Source organism: Ips typographus, linkage group LG13 (genome assembly GCF_016097725.1).
Source record: "Ips typographus isolate SLU linkage group LG13, UJ_Ityp_2.0, whole genome shotgun sequence".
NCBI lineage: Eukaryota > Metazoa > Arthropoda > Insecta > Coleoptera > Curculionidae > Ips > Ips typographus.
In genome coordinates, this window is record NC_138434.1 from 883,963 (window position 1) to 907,259 (window position 23,297).

General features: G+C 39.0%; 2 protein-coding genes and 4 long non-coding RNA genes across 13 annotated transcripts; 2 read left to right on the top strand and 4 right to left on the bottom strand.

Annotated features, from left to right (window-relative positions):
* The first annotated feature begins 420 nt into the window (after positions 1–420).
* Positions 421–6,304, top strand: LOC145737372 (cGMP-dependent protein kinase, isozyme 1-like). The gene is made up of 12 exons (XM_081992026.1): positions 421–655; positions 1,682–2,035; positions 2,139–2,746; positions 2,946–3,151; positions 3,207–3,487; positions 3,886–4,055; positions 4,264–4,603; positions 4,654–4,870; positions 4,926–5,143; positions 5,450–5,627; positions 5,680–5,868; positions 5,920–6,304. Exons 2-12 carry the CDS (start codon positions 1,705–1,707, stop codon positions 6,080–6,082), a joined length of 2,901 nt encoding a protein of 966 aa, XP_081848152.1. The 5' UTR covers positions 421–655; positions 1,682–1,704; the 3' UTR covers positions 6,083–6,304.
* LOC145737397 (uncharacterized) lies at positions 6,264–6,946 on the bottom strand. The gene is made up of 3 exons (XR_014180362.1): positions 6,809–6,946; positions 6,544–6,732; positions 6,264–6,482 (listed from the first exon to the last, which is right to left on the bottom strand). It is a non-coding gene; the product is annotated as an uncharacterized LOC145737397 (long non-coding RNA).
* On the top strand, positions 6,868–23,291 carry LOC145737380 (phosphatidylcholine:ceramide cholinephosphotransferase 2-like). 8 transcript variants are annotated; one of them, XM_081992043.1, is made up of 9 exons: positions 6,868–7,008; positions 8,277–8,471; positions 14,671–14,840; positions 18,150–18,359; positions 21,238–21,448; positions 21,709–21,983; positions 22,039–22,223; positions 22,280–22,415; positions 23,068–23,291. In XM_081992043.1, the coding sequence occupies exons 1-9, from the start codon at positions 7,001–7,003 to the stop codon at positions 23,118–23,120; spliced, it is 1,443 nt and encodes a 480-aa protein (XP_081848169.1). In that variant the 5' UTR covers positions 6,868–7,000; the 3' UTR covers positions 23,121–23,291. The 8 variants fall into 8 exon arrangements, with proteins under 8 accessions (XP_081848169.1, XP_081848175.1, XP_081848172.1 ...); XM_081992049.1 differs by lacking the exons at positions 6,868–7,008; positions 8,277–8,471 and adding an exon at positions 10,100–10,241; XM_081992046.1 differs by lacking the exons at positions 6,868–7,008; positions 8,277–8,471 and adding an exon at positions 10,903–11,002.
* LOC145737399 (uncharacterized) lies at positions 8,304–9,961 on the bottom strand. The gene is made up of 4 exons (XR_014180364.1): positions 9,796–9,961; positions 9,394–9,604; positions 9,252–9,337; positions 8,304–8,442 (listed from the first exon to the last, which is right to left on the bottom strand). It is a non-coding gene; the product is annotated as an uncharacterized LOC145737399 (long non-coding RNA).
* On the bottom strand, positions 13,564–14,671 carry LOC145737400 (uncharacterized). Its single transcript, XR_014180365.1, has 2 exons — positions 14,367–14,671; positions 13,564–14,301 (listed from the first exon to the last, which is right to left on the bottom strand). It is a non-coding gene; the product is annotated as an uncharacterized LOC145737400 (long non-coding RNA).
* Positions 16,654–17,652, bottom strand: LOC145737398 (uncharacterized). The gene is made up of 4 exons (XR_014180363.1): positions 17,541–17,652; positions 17,130–17,346; positions 16,869–17,051; positions 16,654–16,812 (listed from the first exon to the last, which is right to left on the bottom strand). It is a non-coding gene; the product is annotated as an uncharacterized LOC145737398 (long non-coding RNA).
* Positions 23,292–23,297: the final 6 nt, after the last annotated feature.

Sequence of the window (23,297 nt, forward strand, 5' to 3'; positions counted from 1 at the left end):
TCCCTGATAAAGTAAAACTTTATGCGGGTGTAAATCAAGTTAATTGCACGGGTGCTGTGATCTAAACTGACCATGCAATGTAGGCAACCCAATATACACTTCCGTAAAGACAATGAGTTTGACTGGGTTTACTCCTTGTGGCTCATTCACCATCATGCTTTGAACTGTATTAATTCAAATAAGAAAACCCTGTATATGTTATGTTTTATCAATTATTATTGACATATTTAATTACGATAGGATCGACAAGAGAGTGATAGCCGCTAAACTCTATTAACAACAAATCAAAATGTTTATTTAAACTTGGACGTGTAAATTAATTAAAAAGTCCCCCACTAATATCAATCAGAGCTTCTCAACAGTTTATGAACACAGTCAATTGAGCTCTTCCGTTACTGCGGGTGCCTGATACTAGCTAATTTATTATAGTAGTGCGATTATCCGAGCTAAAGTAGCACGTACGTCTCTAAAACAATAGTTGATAAGATTACGGGGCGATAATGAAGTAGCATAATGAGCAGAGAAGAGTGAGCAAGGTCGACAGTGTGGCAGAATAGCTCGACTATTTACATTTTATGCAGCCACGAGCCAAACTAGTGTAATTGTGATGATTATGTGTTTTAAGTGACGGAGGGCAGTTTTACATGCACTGAAGGTGAGTCAAGCTCTATATTCACTCTAAGCTTAAAAATTACTTTAACCAAACAGAGATAATCCAGTCTGGTGAAGTACAAATTGAAATTCACCCTGAAAACACCTAAAAGAGGTGAATTTACCCTGTAAAATAACCTTATTGCCAACTGACACTATATACATATTTACTACATTATGTACTATCTGAAATAATGTACGTAAATTGTCTTGCTTAAATATTTGCAGTCTGCTGCTAATAAATCATAATTTAGTTTGTCAGCAAAACGGGTACCGGATCTAATTTTTTTACGGTACTACCACACGCCTACATGTAAACAAAAGCAAAATGGTATAAAAGACATTAAGGTGATGTTTGTACTGGGAAAAACCAAGCAATGTTGACGGTAAATCGCTTCCTAATCCGAGATCTGAGAATTTGGCTTGTTTTCTATTGATAAACCGCAATTATTTATAGATTAGAGCGTGCCATAAACTAAGAACATTGCGCGGCAAATATTTACTGCAAGTTCTGTGCATTTTAATGGAAATTCTAGTTTTGAAACCATTGTCGTGTTACACGAGATAATCGACAAATTTCAATATTTGCTTTTGTCGTATCCACCTCCATTGTTGCGTTGAACGTGTAAGGTTATCGGTGAAAAACTTTGACTTTTCGATCTCCTAAACTAAAATAACTCCCGTATTTACATAAAATGGCTGAGAAAACATTGAACGTATAGGAAAACTGGAATTTTTTGATTACTTTCAATCCAGATTTTATCGATGGCAATAATGCACAGAGTTGGAGTGGCTTGAGTGCTCAAATGTATTCCAGAGATTAGATTTGCTAATTAAGTGCAAGATGAAAGGAAACTTACAACCATCCGGGTACGTTAAGGTTGGTTTCATTGATTTGTTCCCGACATATGACAGTGACAGTGTTAGTGGTGTGAAAATGATAAATCAACTTTCCTAGACGCGACATACATAAAGACTTAAATACCGTCCTGATAAGGCGTTCCAAAAATAATTTGTCCCTTATTTTTAGGCAAAAAAACTGGAATATTCCAGATGGCAAATTCGGACGTCCAGATAAATAAGATGGTCCTCCAGGAGTCGGCGTTCAGTATGAAGACGCCGTATCCGACGAGAGAACTTTCCATGTTGGTCCATGCGCGCAAAGAATCACCAGACGAAGCGGTGCAACAACCAAAACAGTATCCTCCCGATGCGGCCGATTTGAATTCAAACAAAAGCCATCATCAGTGCGGCAGTTTTTTCGCCAAGTGCCGGTGCAAGTATGAAGAGGAGCAACCAGTCGGCGGTGGCGCTTCGTCTAGGTCTCACCCTGTACAGGTACCTGGTGCTGGCACTCGGAAAAAATCGTCCAGTCCGGAAATTGGTAAGTTTCAACCCAAATTGAATTGGACTCCTTTGAAACAAATTGTTATTGTAATGAAGTTAATATTTGTAGCAAAGAAAATTTTTAATGCTAAATTTTCCAGAAATCTCAGACGTTACCGATAAAGAACCCAATTTATGCCTGAAATCCAAAAGTCCTAGCAGTACATCACCTTCAACACTAATCAAAGCCAACGTTTTTCTCAACCATCCGGAAATAACCTTTCCAATCCCGGTGGAGGTGTCCCAGGAGGACTACCAGAACCACACCCTCCCCGCACACCTTTACCCAGAAATCAAGCACAAACTGGACTACCATAAGGCGACAGCTCTGGCCTACGAAAAAGACAACAAAGATCAACGCAACAAGGCGGAAGCCGAGAAATTCTTCAAGGAATTTGGTTTGTTCGGACCGATGGGCAATGGTTTGAATTTCCGCAGAAGCTCCCGCGCCTCTTTGGAGGAGCACATCGGTCAAATCCGGAAAAATTCGAACACCCTCGTCCCTAAACTGAACAACAAAAAGATGTCGAATGTGTGCGTGGAAGATTACGAACACTTGAAAGTGGTCGTGGCCAGATTGAAGAAAGACTTTACGGAGCTGGAGATGAAGTACACTGCGGCCCAAATAGAATTGCACGAAATGAAGAATCTACTCAGTGGGAAAGAGAACGAAGTTCTCAAGTTGCAACGTGAAGTTCACAAATTGAAGGTAAGCGCAAAAGTTTGACATGAATTGTATCATTTAATTAAGTTGGGTTTTCCATATAATGGAGTCCTCGACAAAGGAAGGAAATGTCACTTTCCGCCTAGCCGGGCTTTCAATAATAAACTTGCATTGAAACCCGCTGAATTAGCAGGAAATTAAACCGAAGTGAATGCGATAAAAAGTTTTTTACCTTCTTTCATAGAGTGTGTTGCACCAAACAGCCTCGTGGCAAGTCCGTGACGATCTGTTGAGCAGCATCCAAGAACAGCACGCCATGGCCAACAGACTGCAGCCAATCGGTCCTACGCCTACAGCCCACCACAAGAAACACGGCGTTTCGGCTGAATCCAGCGAGAAACTGCTACAAACCAGCGACATTACAATCAACAAATACGAAAAAGACTTCCGGTTTGTTTATACGTTAACCATCACCTTGTCATCCAATTAAACATTGTTGATACAGGTCAAAACAGCTGATTAAGGATGCCGTTATGGACAATGCGTTTCTGAAGAACCTGGACACGTCGCAAATCAGGGAAATCGTGGACGCGATGGAACCCAGAGAGTATCCGGCCGGTACTTATATAGTACGGCAAGGACATGCTGGTGTGCACCTGTTTGTGTCTGCCGAAGGTGATCTGGAGGTGCTTCAGGACGAGAAGGTTTTAGGTTATATGGGACCTGGGAAAGCTTTCGGTGAACTAGCCATTTTGTACAATTGCACTAGGACGGCATCGATCAGAGGTCAGTTTGGTTGAAATTCGTCTGAAACAAAAATTTCACTAAGTTTGAATTTGACAGTCCATAACCCTGTTATTATGGCAGGTACAGGGTGGTTCAATATACCAATTTGTAGCCCCTGAAATCCTCTTTTAACCACCTTGTATAGCGTTTTTACCTAAAACGTTGATTAACTGAGTTATTTACTGTTAAAACTGTTGTTTGCTGTAAAGTTTGAATTTGACAGTTTTCACTTTGACAGTCCATAACTCTGTTATTATGGCAGTTACAGGGTGGTTCAATATACCAATTTGTAGCCCTTGAAATCCTCTTTTGACCACCCTGTATTACCTAAAATGTCGAATAACTGACTTAAACTAAGTTAAGCAAAACTAGTTCCTATTTAAAAATAACTTTTTCAGCCGTGACCGACTCAAAAGTATGGCGACTGGATCGAAAAGTGTTCCAACAAATTATGAAACGAACAGGATTGCAACGTTTGCAAGACAACCTCAATTTTCTCAAATCGGTCCCGTTGTTGGCCAACTTGTCCGAGGATGTTCTCAGCAAAATTGCTGACGTTTTGGAAGTCGTAAGTTGCTTTCAGTGGCCGCAAGCTCAATAGAGCAAGCAGAGTGTTTTTGACGTCACAATGACGTAATTTTGCTAAACTACGTCATCGTGACGTCAAAAAGAGACGTATGACAGCAGTATGACAACTTGGTGGCGGTTGGAAAATGTTTTCTGACATCTGTCACTGTTTCATCAAAAATGTGGCCCTGATACTGAAACGTTTACAGGAATTCTACCCGGCCGGTGCCTACATAATCCGGCAAGATGCCAGCGGTGACACATTCTTTATCATCAGCAGTGGTAGCGTCAAAGTGACCCAAAGACCACCAGGTCACCTAGAAGAAGACGAAATTCGTACTTTGGGCCGTGGTGACTATTTCGGAGAGCAGGCCCTCCTGAAGGAGGACTGTCGTACCGCCTCCGTGATTGCTATGCATCCTGGTGTGGAATGTTTGACTCTGGATCGGGACTCTTTCAATCAGTTACTGGGCAGCTTAAGCGAAATCAAAGAGAAGGACTACGGAGACGAGGAGAGAATGAACAGACCTGCTCTGACAGAACAGCAAGGTTTGTTCACTTAACCACTAAAACAGCTCGAGTATATGAAAGTTTTGCAGAATACGATTACATCAAGTTAAACGACCTGGACGTCATAGCGACTTTAGGAATCGGCGGGTTTGGCCGAGTCGAGCTGGTGCAATACACCAGAGACACCACCTTAACCTTTGCCCTTAAATGCCTGAAAAAACAGCATATTGTTGAAACGCAACAGCAAGAGCACATCTACAGCGAGAAAAACATTATGCTGGGATGTCGAAGCCCTTTTATATGCAGGTCAGCATGCAAAGCGTCATCAGTTATAACGGCCACTAAATTAAACATGTTTCAGACTGTACCGTACTTACAAAGACTCAAAGTATGTTTATATGCTGTTGGAGGCTTGTCTAGGCGGAGAGGTTTGGACCATCCTCAGGGATCGGGGCTGTTTCGACGAGCACACCTGTAGATTTATTACTGGGTGTGTGGTGGAAGCTTTTGAGTATCTACACGGACGGGGGATCATTTATAGAGACCTGAAACCAGAGAATCTCCTATTAGACAGTCAAGGTACGCTCAATTTAAGCAAATATGCTGGATACTCACTGCTGGGATTTTTTCACCTAACCTAACCTAACTTGACAATGACATCTGCAAGGGTTTGTTTTTGACATTGATGACAGTGACAATTACTTTTCTCAGGCGGGTTATTTTTAAATATTCGGTGTATTTCGAATTAAATGCTTGCAATTCAAACAAATACATTAAAAACAAAATTAAAAAGTCTGAAGTGAATCTGACAAATGACAGCTTCACCGACATTACATACCGAACGCACCCCTCTCTAGTACGCCATTCACTTTTTGACATTTTCAGGTTATGTAAAACTGGTCGATTTTGGATTTTCAAAGAAAATGGGATACAGCAGTAAAACGTGGACGTTTTGCGGCACCCCCGAGTACGTGGCCCCCGAAACGATTCTGAACAAAGGGCACGACAGGGCCGTGGACTATTGGGCTTTGGGGATTCTAATGTTTGAACTTTTGACTGGAAAGTAAGTTTAACTTTTTGTTTTTGATTTTGGTGTGATCTTATTCCGTTTTCAGTCCACCGTTTACGGCTGCCGACCCAATGAAAACCTACAATCTAATATTGAAAGGTATCGATATGATCGATTTTGCCAAACATAACGTGGGCAGATCGGCCCAAAGTTTAATCAAGAAGCTGTGCAGAGACTTGCCTTCGGAACGTCTAGGGTACCAGAGAGGAGGAATTACCGACATTAAAAAACACAAGTACTGTCACTGTCAGATTTTGATGCGGTACAGCCTAACCTCGTTTTTTAGGTGGTTCCAAAGTTTCGATTGGGACGGCTTGGTGGGCAGAAGTCTGCCGTCACCAATTCAACAGCCAGTGCGCAGCCCTACTGACACGAGCAACTTTGATTGTTTCGCCAAAGACAGTGACATTCCTCCGGACGAAAATTCTGACTGGGACCTTAATTTTTGATGTTTTTTTTGATTTAGGACATAGAATAGTACTAACCCCGTATATTTAGTGCAATTTTCTACCGAATATGTTTTACATTAAGTGCTTCGAATAAGTCAAACCTTGAAACAATCCTAATTCTGTGATACGCTTTATACTATAGTATATTTAGATTTTTACAGGTTGAAAAAAGAAAAATTACTTACTTACCTATCAAATATAATCGATAATGTATAAAAAGAATTGTTTTAATTCACGCTGTAAGGATAGCAAATGTAATGTGTCGTATACTTGCTGGTAATGCAATGCCATTGGTCAAAAATCGCAGCAGCCTAAAAGCTGAATGTTATTTTTGACCAATCAGGCTGCTGCGATTTTTGACCAATCACGTGCCGTTTACTGACGTTTCGCTTCTGATAACCTAGAAAGGTGACATTGATGGATTTCAAAGTCATGCAAACCCATCAAACATTTATATTTACAATCAAGGCCTAAGGTAAGAGCCCCCCACAATCCAATTATCCCTTATACATTGATCACTGTGTTAAATCATCAACAAAAACAAACTATTTTGAAGAGGGTGCGTTCCTGAATTAGTTTATTAACACGCCAAGGACGTTATCGTCACATTTGAAACTGGAACAGTCCTGCATGCAATATAGTCCGGGGCCCTACATTGTAAATTCAAGAATAAACGAACCCCGGACTATTTTACAATACAACCCTGTAAACTAAAAAAAAACTTACACAATCATTCACCACCTGTTTGCGTCCCACTTTTTTGTTTCCAGAGCTAGGACGCAAGCGTCGCGACGAGGACGTCGCCGTCGTCCGGCTCATCGAAGAAGTCCCCCAGGTGTTTAGAGTCGCGGTTAACACGCTCCACAACCGGTTTACGTACTGCGAAGACGACGACGGAAGGTGATACGCTCTTCTACGATGACACAGTAATTAACCAAAAGAAAACCGCTTTAATTCTGTTTGTTGCACTTAGTTTTGGCTTGTTCACTTTTGTAAAATAACACACTGCAAACAAGGTTTACTTAATGCACCCCTAAAACCCCATAGAAATGGATAAAAAAGCTTTAAGGGCAAAAGTTATTTTAGCTTTTGTGTATCTTATTTGCACTTCAAAGTCAGGGAATTTAATAATACAAACTAAATGGTAAGAAGTCTCTAGATTGTGACTGGTTGGTTGGTTTGGTCAATCAGAAACTTGTCTTTTGACCAACTGTCACTTTCATCCTTATCATTGCTACACTTACACAGTGATGAAGGATTTGAATTTTTTAAATATTTCAATAAGTAAGGGGCTTTCTAAACATCCACGTGACCCCCTTTTAACCTGGTTACCTTTGAAGCTTTTTCCATAAAAAAAAAGAGGAAGCCTCCGTTCACTCATTAATAATTCAGGTTTCGTACACCGACCGAATCGATCACCTTTCTTTCGGCAATAGACACGCAAACTTTCCAGTTTAAATCGATTTCAATCAGAAAAGCCAGTAAATTACGATTCGAAGGCAAAAAACACGCCAAAATAGGTGAACGACACTGATTTCAGAGTCTTGGAAAGGCGTGTCCCAGGGTTGGCCCCTCTAATTTAATGGCAGAGCTAAATATAGGCGTGACACTTTCAGATTTTTGTCAGTTGAACAGTACGGATGCCCCTTATTCTAGTTCAAGGCGAATCTTGCACGAAGCTTATTGATTATTCTAATGCGAGGATTGTTAATAATAAAATATGTTCTGTGTGTGCAAATGGGGTTTCGTGCAAATCGACTCGACCCGTCTAAAAATCAATAAAAACTATAATAATATTTAATAACCCACAAAAAAGTGAGCAATTGATTTGAGTGACCTGAATTAGTTAAACGGATTAACAAACACAAGTGTGAAATTGATTTTATTTACACCACTGAGGGTTGAAAACAGTGTAAACCCAACCTTATTAAAATGTCTTGTCACTTGTCTGTGCGTGACTGTCAAATAGAACCACTTGCTTAACTAAACATTCACACTTAAATGTGTTTATATATTGATTATCCCTAGCTAGCTAGATTTAAATTTGACATTTGTCACACGTGACACCTCATTGTGTACGATTAGGACAGTCATGTGATAACTGTTGGTGGAAAAAGGAATAACTGAACTGAGTTTGTATAAATGTAAAATAGACAACTTAAGAGGTTGTAACACGTATTTTTGGGGTTTTAAGTGGTTACGAGGGTGACGAAGAATCGGGCGCCAGTTCCTGTAGTCTGCCACCGTACTCGAGCGTCCGTTTGGACAGGGAAAGGTGCGGCCTGCCATGGACAACGGACGCGTCCGAACGTTTCATCGTCCTGTCCCTGCCGCAGCATAATTTCAAGTTTGTCGACGACCTAAAGATTCGAAAATGTCCGGATAATCGGTGAGTTTGTCAATTTTGTGTCAAAAACGAGCAACGCCCCTCTAGTGGCCAACTTTTAAACTACTTATCTTATTCCATTACATCAATTCAGTGTTAAATCCTTACCGATCAAAGTATACTTTCAAAGGGCTTCGCAAAAACATTATCAATAATAATTGTAAACAAATGTTTTGCAAAACAATCTCAACTGTATTGAATATCTTATCGGGGTTTTGAAAAGATTAGAACCTGCTGGGTTTGTTCGTTTCGCCTCCTATAATGACTCACTTTGGCAGTACTCAAGTTCTATAACGCCAAAATGGTGTAACCTCTGCCTGCCGTTTAGTTTGTTGTTTTCAAATGGAGATTCTGAAAGTTGACGGGTTCCAGTACCGTCATCACTACATTACCGCCGACGGTAAACGTGTATGGGTGTGTACCGACCAGAATTGTACAGTGAAAATGGTGACCACCGTGGACAAAAAGTTAGTGAGAAAAGTGGGAAAGCACGAGCACAAACAACACGAGACCGGATACGCCCCGGGGAAGAGTATGCTCGCCGACTTTAAAAGGAAGAAGGAGAAATTTTTAAGCGAAAAAGAACGAGTGAAGAAAATCAAAAGCAGGGCGGAAATGGAGAAGAAAAAGTCTGATTTCGACAGGAAGTTAAGGGAGGCCATTTTGAGGACCAACTTCCTCGAAGAACTCATGTATGCTCAACTGTGATATTTTATATGTTACTTAAATTGTTTAATACTCAATAAAAATCTCATCAAGTAATTTTAAGTCTAAAACACTCACCTCTTAATTTGATTTTGTGGCCCCAAAGTGTAGGGCTGAACTTTCAATGGATGGGGTAATTACCACCCTAAACTACCATACATAACCTAAAAATAGATTCATTGTTCTCCTCTACATTTTCCAATATATCAAAAGTGTGTACCTGACTGGCATGTGGGATGTGGGTTCAGAATTGATAGTTTAATGATTATTACTTTACTGTACAGGGATGTTTGTTCATTTTGGGCGTATTTTGGCCGCCATTTGGTAAATTTTGGCGGTATATTTGGTAAATGGCCTCTGTAGCTCCTCATGTTTGTACTCAAGTACCTAAAAAAACCTCTCTAGTCCAAAATACGTCTTTTTACTGAAACCTGGAACAGGGAAAAGGTTTAAAGGTTATGTCCATGTAAAGCCTTATTTACAATAGACGGGAACATAAAGTTTCAGTTAATTTTTTCAAGGTTACGTACAAAAGTTATGATTAATTTGAATCTGTCAGGAAAAGCAGCATTTAATCGTGAAAAAATGGGTATGTTTCACTATAATTATCTTATTTACTTACCTTTATATTTAAGGGTTTATTGTGAAAGAGGCTTTTTTCATTTCGGCATTTTGATAATTTCAGTGTTGCCACAGCATTCAGAAGGTTAAGTACCACTTCATTAAACAATTCCCAAATTCTAGTTGGTATTTAATAAAACCGCATATTTTTCAATATAAATTAACTGAAAATTATAATCGGTGTAATTAATTTACACAAACGCCACATACAATTTATAAATCACACGAGTTGGCAACACCCTGGTCGTTTTCATTGACATTTATCACGTGACTGCCTCTCTGTTATTGGTCAAGTTGCCCGCCAAGCTCCCCCAAACACGAAAACATAACCTCAATGTTTCAAATCTAGTTTGTTGTTGTTTGTGTGTGTGTGTGTGTGTGTAAAACCTTCCACAACTGGACCATTGATGGTACTATTCACATTGTTTTTGAATAGGAACAAGCAGAGTGAGTACTATACGTGCATTTGGCACCGTTTAATTACAATAGTAAGGAAATGTCTGATGGTATGGTGTACAACAGAGATATTGATAAATGACTAATTAACTCGCCCCCGTATTAACCGCCCACGGACCACCCCCCCGCCTTGTCGGGACTATTTCAATGAACGAGATCATGCGCTTTGACCGGGAAATCATCCCCTTGAAATCCGGTTTCCATTAAAACCTGAAACGTACATGTAGCTCCGCACGCTGCATCCCATTTCCTATACACTGCCAGTGTTTCCAGTTAGTGTGTGTGTGAGTGAGTGTATACAGGGTGAGAGAATCTCTCTTTCTAGGGGGTTGTTTTATGCTTGTGGTTTTTCCTTTTAAAATAAGGGTTTTTTCATCTGAAGGTTGTCTTCAGGAGTGACGTCACTACATGCTTATTACTCACTGAATGTTGCTGGTTGCATGTTATTAACCAATTGACCTGTCATTTCCTTCACCATAACGACAAGACTTGGTAGAGCAAAGGTTAAAAAATGGGTCTCCCCCATTAAGTGGTGACGTCAAGCCTGGCGTAAATGCCATGGACATTAACCCCAAAAAATGACATTAAATTGCCGACTAATCGATTGATTGTTGCCCCTAAAGCACAAGCATAAAATAACACAGCGTTGCCTTTTTAGTTTTCCAGTGAAATGTGGACATTTTGAAGTGGATAATGAAACTGCAGCTCGTGGTGGTGGAAACTGGAGAGAAGTGGCGACGAGCTTTGATTAGGTAAGTTTAGTCCACCCTGTACGTAAAAGGTGTGTGAGTAAACAGGTGTCAGTGATTATCGATACTTGAACTGTTGAGATAAGATTTTTGGTATTTGGGTTTTGGTTTAGTACCAAAGTGCGGTGATGATGAGACGGACGTTTAGTGATAGTGTGATATCGGACTGTGACCGTGTCCCTCCGCACGGACACATTCGAATCGAGGGGGGAAACCCCAAACACCACAGCAATGGTGGTCTAGTTAAAGTTCATCACCTACAGTGAGTAATTATTATGTTTATATGTACGGGTTATCACTGCTAAGTGTTTACTCGGGGGCTTTCTAGAATGTTGATTTAACTGTGTTGTTTCTGGAAAGTGAGTGCATTTTAGTGTAGGATGGAAGAAAAAGCACAGTTAATGGGGTAAGATTTTATTTAACGTCCAAAGCAATATAAGTCTGGTTTATGTTGAATTGGATGTTTTATTCGTTTTTAATCAGCTTGGTAGTCTGGGAATGATAAAAGTTATTTTTAACTCTCTTTTACATCAAATTCCCCATTAAATATACTACTTGCTTGTATTATTAAGGTCTATTTTTGCTTCTTTTCGTTTTAGCGTTAACTGGACGTTGGTGTGTTTGAACATTTTTGTGAATGAACTGTGGCAACATTGTCCATTAAGGCCACCTGTATACGGATATTATGTTTAGATTAGGGATTTACGTCGGTAACACCAACGCATGAAAAATATTTCCAATATTTACATTTTGTCGTTAACGTTGTTTTGACAGGAAACTGATTTTCTTACTATACAGGGTGTTGGCAACTAAATGGGTTTACTTACATCAATTGAGATGACAACATTGTAATGTGCAAACAGTGATTTAACTGCTCCGCGGTTGATTAGTGACGCGTGTGTATCAGTTAAGTTTAATTATGCCAAATCTGATGGAGGTCGTGCAGTCACACTACATTCTGGTCTATTTAATGACTATACAAATTGCATTACTCATCAAGGATTTTTTTAATGTTTAACAACAAATTAGTCATTGTTTTAGGATTTTCAGTTTGATAAAGTGTTAATTATTCACAAGTTTATAAATAACTAATGACGAGAAAAGAAGTATTTTTTCAAGATGGCTGATTTTCAAAATGATAGCGGCTTAGAAGCTAAGTAAGCAATCATAACAAACTAAATAAGACCGCTTACTTAATCTTTAAGCCGCTGACGTCAGGTGAACCAACCCATTGTCACTTGTCAAAAGTTTGGTCAAAGCTGGCCTTGACATAGTAAAACATAATGGCGGACGACCACTATACAAGGGTTTTTGTACGGTTTAGTTTAATCTGGGTTAACCGCATCCATCTGGTTGGATAAGGTAATTTCTCGACGGTGCAAGCAATTTGAAAGTGAATTCAGCCTCTCGGTGTGGCCGTTACAAATCCTCCGGCGACTTATTTTCTATACACACACACATTCAGTGACCGATCGCGGATAAAACAACATTTCGCGGTAAAGTTACCTCATCTATCACTTAAAAACGGATTTCTGGTGTGTGTGTGTGATTCATATTTGGTTCAACAGGCGCCTACACAGCGCCACGGTTTAGAAAGTGCAGTTTTTTCGGAGAAAAATCATCAACAATCGGTTTTTGGCGCGACCTGTAAAAGTGTTATTGTTGCGCGGACTCGAAGGTCGCCTTAAGTGAACTACGCCTGATTAAAAATAGCTTTTAACAATTTAACCTTTATAAGTGAATCGGTTTGTTAATACAGTGCTGTTGAATATTAGTTGCACCGCCCTGGTAGCTGTGACATTGTTTATCGTTCCACGAGGGTTGTTATCTCAGACCTACCGGGGTGGTTTGAAAACAAAAATGCAAGAACAGAGTGAATAAATGGCCGCGAGTGTCCCGAAAAAACTTAACCTAAATGGACGGTTAGAGAGCAAACGTTACAAACTCAATTTGGAGGGGTTGGAGTATATCGACGACGTCCCGGAGGAAAACAACAATAAAGAAACAATCGCTGAGACTGATGTTGATGGAGAGTAAGTTGTCAACAATACGTTTAGGTGTATAACTGGTTGCCTGACGCTGGCTTGACCAGTCAGCGGTCACTTCTTCTTTTTTTGCGCAAATTAAAAGAGAAGAGAAATGAAAATTACACGTCAAAGTATCAAAACAAGGTGTTTTAATTTTCTTTTTTGTTTAGTTTTTTCTGGTTTTCTGGCCTTATTAACTTGTCCCAAAACGCGTTAAATTAGCACTAAACTGACTGGGTCCGGCCAACAAGGTGGTTTAATCTGTAAGTGTGTCAGTGTGAGATCAAAAGTGGTGGGGCTTTGGTCGTCCACGTAAATTAGTCTTGATTTCGGGTTTCGAGGCTGAATTGAAACCAAAAAAAGTGTGAACTTGTGTTGACTCAAATCCACAACAAAATTTCCACTTTTCTCAGCATCAAATTGAACAGAACAGCTGTTACTGGTGTAGGGCTTGACCAGAAACAACTATGACAAGCTAGGGCTTGTGGAAAGGTGAGTGAAGGTTAAAATACCAATTAGTTTAACTAAATTACTATCTAAACACATAACTGTGTTTTATTAACTGGACTTGTTTTAAGGTTCAATTCTTGACAACTCCTCACCAGTCTCTATTTTTTTGTATTCAGACCTAAAAAGTGCCAATAATATTACACATTAGGGATCAAAAGTCAGGGTGATGTATTTTGACAGAGCTCTAACTGTCATTGTGATGTCACAGTATTTGGTAATTCAATTTTGTTGGTTTGTCCTGCTGGAAGTGGATCTTGGAGAAATATTTGGTTCCTTACTGTATATTTGTTTTAACCTAAAATCGACCAAAATTAGATTTGAACAAAAATAGTACTGTAGGTGTTAATGATTTATAATCCAGGACAGTGTCTGGATTTGGGCCAACCGTCTAGACTGTAGACGATTCATTGTTTGGTCCCCCAAAATACGTTTCACTTCTCAGCAAACTAAGGGTTATTTAAGTGGTTAATTAAAGTTTGGACTTCAATGGTCAAGGCGATTCACTAATTTCTAATAGCCAGTGTTAGTGAAAACATCAGAAACATCGCATTTATTTCTGTTTTTGTTCCACTATGGTGTGTTGTAATTTAGGTTTCGACGTAATCGTTTTATCCGCCGGCCTGCCTAGGCTAGAACTTTGCTAGTTTAGTATTCTTTGTGTAGTGCCTGTGTCTGGGACCGACATATCCTGTTTAGGCTAATTACACCAATTGTAAATCAGAATAATGTGATTTTTGAGTGTTTCTGGTGAGTTTCCAACTCGTTCTACAAATCAAACAGCTTATCAAGTCCAATTTACTAATGCTAATGTTAATGTGAAGATGTTTTACCTATTTTTAGTGTTATACAGGATGTTCCAAAATCAATGTTGTTGTTTTGTTTGTGTTTATAGAATTATTCCAGAGTAATGCATTATAATCTTTGCACAAACAACAATTGACTGATTTATTGATCAGTTGGGATTTGATTTCACACACTCGGAATCATTCACAAGGTCGTAATAATTGTCACGTCATCGAACTAAACCGATCACTAAACGATTAGAATGTGAAGTTCAAGGTGTTTTTACTGATTGTTTTGTTAAGCTTCTTGACACTCGAGTGGGCGCAATGGTGAACGTTGTTTTATTTGCAGAATGGTCTTGGAGCCAAAATTCATCGACTATGGCAGTATTCATCCCACCCCCGACGGCCATTCGCATCCTGGACATCATAGCGTAGGCGGGCCTCGTTCGGCCCTTTTGCCACCTTTGGACGACGAGGACGCGACCGCCAATTCGTCCGCCGGCCCTAAAATGACGCAAGGTTTGTTTGCCCCCTTCTTATCAGTTTGTTTTTGCCTAAATCCCAGTTTGATCCTTCTTAATCTCTTTCCAATCCATAGTTTACAAGGTGTGCAGTATATAACACTAAATATTGTTTTAAAAGAAGCTGGAAGTAAGCAATCGTAATCTTAAAGTAGGTCAGGTGACTGCCTATGTAAACTCACGTGGTTTACTTGTGGTGAATTGTATGGTGACAGCTGTCAAAGTGAAAAAAAGCTTTATTACACTAGTACACCAAAATGTCTTTTTGTAGACAAAATACCTCACAATGCTTCTATTATTGCTCATAATGCCTTAAAACTGCCTAAAATGTCTCAAACTGCCTCGAAATACATTCAAATGTTGATGTTGATGATTTTCTAAGGTCAGGTGACTGTTTTTCCAAGCTCTGACCAACAAAATACGGTTGCCCGAAATTACGGACTATATTTTGACGTTTGCACGAATCTTCTAATTGTCATAGTAACCAAATTAGCACTTGTCAAATAAAGACACTTATCATTTCAAAAAAAACAGTTGAGTTACTTGATAATTTAATTTTTGAGCTTGCAACATTGTAAAGAATGTAAAGGCCAGTTGACATCTGTCAAAAACAGTCACGTGACCTTCAAAACGCAGTTTAAACTTTGCCTCAAAATACTCTCAAATGCCTTGTAATACCTCGAGTGTGTACACCAAATTACTCGATACTGCCATTATTGATATTTTCAAGTATTAGAGTATGAAAATTTTTGATTAGGCCACTCTGTATACAAACACTGTCACTTGAGTATTAAGGTTTTTGGTTTAATAATATAAAATAACTGGCTTTCGATCCTTATCATAGCTCATTACACTGTAATAACTGTAATAAAATGGTTTTTGTTGTACATCATGCATGCATGTCCGGTACAGTGGTTTTGGGATATTTCAGTATGATGAGCGGCGAATTGTCTGAATTTTTCTACGGTTCCCTAATAGCAACCCTGTTGCTGATAAGCCTGTCCTGCGTCTTTGAAACCCCAGGTATGGTTCATTTTTTTTCCCGTGACGGTTACGTCATCAAGTGCTCCGCCATATTGAAATTTACGCACGTCGTTTATTACAAGCTAGACTATCCATCTTTTTAATCACCTGTTTGGACGTTGCCGTATTGACAAATTCCTTCTTTAAACCTCACAATATGTATCTTTCATTAAGCAATTATAAATAAGAAAATGAGAAAACGTTATTGTTTTGAAAAAAAACATTCTAAGAATCTCTAAGAAGAAATCTGTATAATTCATCGGTCCGTTTATTACTGCACCAGGTTCACATCTGCTCGTGGAAGATGTGGCAACATAGAGCATAGTCCCAACTGACAGTCGGCTAAACATTTTGAGGTTAGGAATTTTAAAAAGTTGAAAAACCGCAAAAACTACAAACAGAAGAAATAAAAACTTAATTTAGGGTTGTTTAAGTTTATTAATTAGTGTTGTTATTGCGAGACCTTCGTAGAATTTAAGATTTTTCTTCACCAAACTGGAAAACTTGCAACATTTGGTGGTAAACAAAGCCGGAAAGTTCCAATCAAACTTTGGCTTGAGAACAACAACCACATTCAATTTAAATTATCTGGAAAGAACATCTCAGATAGGTGCATTCAAACGAGTCATTAACAGCCCAATACCAACGTTTCAAGAATTATTCCATAAAATTTGCAAGAAAGGAAAGGCAATGTGTCCTCCTAGGTACCTCAGTTAAAGAAATTATCTAATTTTATGATTGTTTATGGAGAATTCTAGACTTCTTAGATAAAAAAGAAACTTTAGTGTACTTTTTAAAGATTTTATTTGTATATTTCATAATGTGTAAGTAATACAATTAAAATAGTAATTTAACCTGCTATCTGATGGAAAAGTATTTAACAGTAGCACCATCTGTTTCTAGCCTTATAGTCAGAGAAGATGTGGCAAAATTTATAAGGGCTAATTCTGCAAAATAATGGCATTTGATCAAATTTATGTATTAAGTATCTTTCTAATATTACCTGAAACTTATTAGAAATTTGTTTTTTCAACACTCTGCATATGGATTTTGACAACACCATTATAACCATAGCTTCAAACACCTTTTGTTTAGAGCCTTTTAGAGCAATTGATAATGGGACTTTTTACATTTGGACCCTTTCAAAGCATGATAAGAAAACTCCAGATTAGGCAAATAAAAGTACCTGAAACATAAGCTATTTAGTATTAGCAGCTTATTAATACCTCTACCAGAGTCCTTTTTATAGTATTAGGTAAATCACCTTGTCAGCTTCTGCTAAATACACCTTTACTCTATATCCATGTTTCTTCGAGAACCACTGGCTTGAATAAACTTGGTTTTTGTAGTGTTCTTGTAAAAACTCTTCTTGGGAGTAAGTAAATATATGGGCTGTTTCATTGTGACAGTGTTTTCTATTAGAAAAGGCATCCTTTTCTGTTCCACAAACTCTAGTTCCTTCAAAATGTTTCACTGGGTCCCTTGATAGTTGTAAAGTGGCATTTTCAAAACTGACTACCGAAACACACACACATTATCTAGTCTCACACGTAGTATCGCAGTTAAAAACAAGTTAAATCAAAATACTCCTTAAAATATTGTAAAATTTACATCAAAAATAAAAAATGTCTCTTTGTTTACATTTGGTCAACAATGGCGGCCATTCAATTATTACCTATATAGTAGGCGTTGACTGGACCCCCGGACAGTTGACAGCTGACGTATTCAAGCAACGTTGTCAACTCATGTGCGTGCGTCACACTGAAGAGTGGTGTCGTGAATATCTTAATCTCCACTTGTTTTTACAATGTTTCTTGTATAATTTCCTTTACCAGCCATAAACCAGGACTATCACGCTCGGAACGCATGTAATAGACAAGAAAGGCAAATGATGACGTAACAGCCACGGGAAAATAAATGGACCATACTTACCGAGCCTAAATGGCCAAAAATAACGAGTTTTAAAGTAGGATCATATTTGAAAATCATTGTGGCAATATTTACCCGCAACTAAGATAACAGGATTGTAATAATTACTGAAAGACTGTATTATAATTGCGTAGTCAGCAACTAACAAACCGAGCAGAAAAATGTAACGTGACGTTCTAGAGCGGGTAATTAAAAGAAAATTTGCTTTAATCAGGGTGAAAGTGTGGGGTTTTCGTTCAGTCCGGTCATGTTCTGCAAGTTTGTGGTCGGTTTGGAGCGCAAACCCCAACCGCACCGTATTGGTTGGTTAACTAAAGTGCATTTGTATGGTTTTGAAGTAAATGGGCAATTCCAGGTGACTTGTATCAGCGTCAACCGTTGCTACCCAACCCCAAGAACAATGATCATTGGGCGCATAACGACCCCCGAGGCTCCGAGTATTACGTCGACGAGGAGGAGGATGCGATGGACAAAGGATCCATTCGTAATGGTGATATCAAAATCGACATTTCTGCTTCCAGGGAGGAACCCAGGTTTCCGCAAGAACGATGGAAAACACTTTTAGGTACAATTGGTTTCGCTGTCCTTCCATCATTTTTACCTCATTGAAGCATGTCAAGAAAGACAGAAAACGAAAAAAATATCAAGTAGGCCATATTTTTAGCGCGCTATTGCCAAACGCCGTAAGTATTCAATACCCTCGACCAACTTACTTACGGCGTTTGGCAACAGCGCACTAAAAATATGGCCTGCTTGATATTTTTTACGTTTTCTGTCTTTCTCCCGCGCTTGCAATTACCCACGTTTCTCTGTCCGTTACACGGTTTTCCTATGGTCGCTTTTGGATTTACCACACCTGTATAGTTTTTGCATAAAATTGTACTTTTACTACATTTGATCCTTCACTGGCAGGCTAAGTAGTTAATTGTGTCTTGGAACCAGTCAAAATTGTACTCATAGAACTGTAAAGCACAAATTTAAACTGATTCAGCTGTTTTTCCAGTTAGATAGTTTCATAGTTCTACGAAGTGGATTCTGACAATTGATACTTCAATTACAGACTAGACTCTCTGTCAAAACTGTCAAAACCTTACTAATGCAAGTGTAAAACATAAATGAATGTATTTAAACTAATTCAGCTTACATTTAAGAATTCTTTACAGTTCTACACTAGTTTGCATGTTTTTAGACTATTTTGAAAGTTTCTAGACGAGTTGAAGATCATTTGGAAGCTTCTAAACTGTTTTAGTAGGCTTTCATCTGTTAGTAAGCATTTTGGAGTTTCTATACTGTTTTAGAAGGTTTTGGGCTGCTTTAGAGACATTTGGAGACTCCTTCCAAATGTTCCTGAAACAGCCTAAAAGCTTCCAAATGCTCTTCAACTAGTCTAGAAGCTTTCAAAGCTTTCAGCAATTTCTAGAACCGTCTAATAATTTCAAAATTCTTCTAAAGCAGTCCAGAACCTTCAACATGCTTCCTAAACCGCCCAAAAAGATTTCAAAAGCTTCTAAAACGGTATAGAAACTCCAAAAAGGCTTCTACAGAAGTTGAAAGCTTTCTAAAACAGTTTAGAAGCTTTTTGAACAGTCTAATGCTCTTCAACTAGTCTAGAAGCTCTCAAAAGGTTTCAAAACAGTCTAAAAGCTTCCGTATGAATCTAGAGTAGTTTAAAAGTTTCCAAATGTCTCTAAGGCAGTCCAGAACTTTCAATATGCTTTCTAAACTGTCCAAAAACCTTCCAAAGGCCCTTGAAGTTGTCTAAAAAGATTTAAAAACCACCAAAACAGTATTGAACCTGCAAAAGCTTTAAAAATAGAGTCTAGAAGCTTCCAAATGCTCTTTAACTAGTCAAGAAGCTTTCAAAACAGCCCAAATGCTTCTAAAGCAGTCCAGAACCTTCAAGATGCTTCTTAAACTGCCCAAAAAGCTTCTAAAACAGTATAGAAACTCCAAAATGTTTCTACGGAAGTTGAAAGCTTTCCAAAACAGTTTAGAAGCTTCCAAAAGCTTATGGAACAGTCTAATGTTCTTCAGCTAGTCTAGAAGCGCTAAAAAAGTTTCAAAACAGAAGCAAAAGAAGCTTTCAAAACAGTCTAAAAACAAAATGGCGGTCTAGAGAGAGAGTAGAGGCCTCTGGCACTTTTAGAAGTCTCTTGGGAAGCTTAAGAAGGGTTTGGAGGCTTCTGGAACCTAAAAATGGCTGCCAGAGGCCTCTGGCACATTAAAAACAATTTTTGCAAGCGTGAGAAGGTTTTAGAGGCTTGTGGCAATATAAAATGGCCGTTTAGAGGCCTCTGGCATTCTTGAAAGTCTCTTGGGAAGCTTATGAAGGTTGTAGAGGCTTCTGGCAACTAAAAATGGCTTCTAGAAGCTTCTGGTACATTAAAAATAAGTTTTAGAGGCTTCCGGCAAGTAAAAATGACTTCTGGTAATACAAAATGGCGGTTTAGAGGTCTCTGGCACTATTAGACGTCTCTTGGGAAGCTTTAGAAGGTTTTAGAAGCTTCTGGCAAACTAAAAATGGCTGCCAGAGCCATCTGGCAGCTTTAAAACAGTCTATACCAGCTTAAGAAGGTTTCAGAGGCTTCTGGAATCTAAAAATGGCTTGTGGCAATACAAAATGGCTGCCAGAGGTCTCTGGCACGTTAAAAACAGTTTTAGTAAGCTTAAAAAAGTTTCAAACCCTGCTGGCAACTAAAAATGGCTGTTTAGAGGCATCTGGCACTTTTGAAAGTTTCTTGGGAAGCTTAAGAAGGTTGTAGAAGCTTCTGGCAACTAAAAATGGCTTCTAGAAGCTTCTGGTACTTTAAAAATTGTCCTGACTAGCTTCAAAAGGTTTTAGAGGATTCTGGAATCTAAAAATGGCTGCCAGAGGCCTCTGGCACGTTAAAAACAGTTTTAGTAAGCTTAAAAAAGTTTCAGAGGCTTCTGGCAACTAAAAATGGCTTCTAGAGGCATCTGGCTGCTGTAAAACAGTCTATACCAGCTTAAGAAGGTTTCAGAAGCTTCTGGAATTCCAAAATGGATGCCAGAGACCTCTTGCACATTAAAAACAGTTTTAGTAAGCTTAAGAAAGTTTCAGAGGCTTCTGGCAACTAAAAATGACTTGTAGATGCTTTTAGTAATACTTAATGACGGTTTAAGGGCCTCTGGCACTTTTGCAAGTCTCTTGGGAAGCTTAAGAAGGTTTCAGAGACTTCTGGCAACAACTAAAAATGGCTGCCAGAGGCTTCTGGCACTATTAGAAATCTCTTGGGAATCAAAAAGCTTTCAGAGACTTCTGGCAACTAAAAATGGTCCGTATGATTCTAAAACAGTTCAAAAGCATCCGACAATTTCTAGAACCGTCTAAGAGTTCCCAAAATGTTTCTAAAGCAGTCCAGAACCTTCAATGCGCCATTGAAGCTGTCCAAAATGTTTTATATAATAATCGTTTGTTTCAGCTTTTGTGATTATGTGCTTCAATTTCATTTTGACGTTGACGTCGCTCAGTTTGGTGCACGATAACGTGCCGGACCGGCGCAAATACGAACATCTGCCAGACGTGTTTCTTAGCAACGTGCCCGAATACGATTGGGCCCTCTTCGTCTCCGAATACATCATTATTTTCTGTGTAAATTCCTGTATGATTGCCATGGTCTTTCACAAACACCGGTAAGATAATCAATTCATGTTGTAATGAAGATCGCGTGTCACCTCTATGTACTTTTCTCATTTCACTGTTCTACTGACCGGTCACTGACATATATCCAAGGCTAACTCTTTGATTGGCCAATTTGAAACGTGCCTCTTTTGTTTACAATTAATATCCAATCGCTAAAAACTTTCATTTTTCTAGTAGGCCGTGTGCGGTTTTCATTCAAAATGTCTGCCAAAGTGACGTTTTTAAAAGTAAATGTGCAATTTATTTTCAGATTTATCGTGTTTAGACGAGTGTTCCTCATCATGTCGCTGCTGTATATGTACAGGGCGATCACAATGTACGTGACAGTGTTGCCGTTATCGAGCGACACGTACGTGTGCTCGCCGAAATCAAACAGTACGTCACCGCGTCTGATAGCCAATCGTGTCCTGCACTTGATGAGCGGTTTTGGTCTCTCAGTCAATGGCAAGCACACGTATTGCGGAGATTTCATTTATAGCGGACACACCGTCGTTTTGGTCTTCAGTTACCTCATGATATCCGAATGTAACTAGACTCTAACCTCACAAATTGTCAGTCGTGTGACTCGGTTTGTTTCCAGACACTCCCAAAAAGTTTTACCTGCTGCGAATGGTCCATTGGTTGTACTGGGTGTTGGGCGTGATTGGGGTGATAATGCTTCAACTGTCCCACGGTCACTATACCGTGGACGTTATCATAGCTTACTACGTTACCACTAGGATATTTTGGATATACCACACCTTAGCCAATAACGCCAATCTGAAGGTAAGTCACTGTCATATGTCACAACAATTTAATCACTAAAGTGACACTTTTCGTAGCAATTCTCGTCGAACAATCTCCTAAGCCGGACCTGGTGGTTCGCGTTGTTTCTCTATTTCGAGGGCAACGTAGGCGGGCCCGTACCGCGGCAATTTGATTGGCCGTTGCCGTGGCCGCGTCGATGGCAGTCTAAAGGTAATCGGGACAGTTAGTGACAGAACCGGACTGTGTTTTTTTTAAAAATTGCAACGTCAATGTGATAATAAGATAAGTTTAGCGCCTTAATTTTTGTCTCTGTTGTGTTTTCTTTTTCGAGAGTGTTGTTGTTATGGTTATTCCCCCCCTCCTACCCCCACCCCCATTTTTCCTATAGGGAGGAGGAGGTTAGGTCAAAATTTGGTGACAATCCTTTTTCCCTACCTTCCCCTGATTATCTCCCGCAACTTACTCAATGCAATTTAAACTCAGTTCCACCAACAGCGATTAGTACCTTTAAGTAATAATATAAGAATAATATATAAAATTAAACAAATATATTTCCTAAAATGATTTTATATTCTAGCTTGTTGTGTTTGACACAAAGGAGTTTTTCTTAGGTTAAGTTGTTGATTTTCCAGTTTTTCTAATTTGTAAGGGCGTTATAGGTGGTGATCAAAAGTGTTGTTTCTATTTAGTTTAAAATTATGCCCTCACTGTCACAACGTTGAGAATTTGACAGACAAGACCTTGCTGATGATGGTTTATTATATTAGTGGCGACGTTGTCACTTCTTGCCTTACTAATTTTTTGAAAATAATCGAATCTCTCCTAACCACTTATTTTTTTATACTCATACTATTTATTATAGATGGCGTTCGCGGCGCTTCGGATCTTACCACCACTTATATTTTTTCTAATTGAATATTTCCAAAATGGGTTTAGTACTGAACTGGTAAGGGCTGGAATGTCGATTGGGCGCTAGTTGTTATATATCTTTTACTATTACCTATATGTCTTAAGACAATATTTGTGACCTTGTTTGAAATTGATATAGAGATTTTTAAACACGAAATAAAGTTATTTTTTTAAGGGTGACTG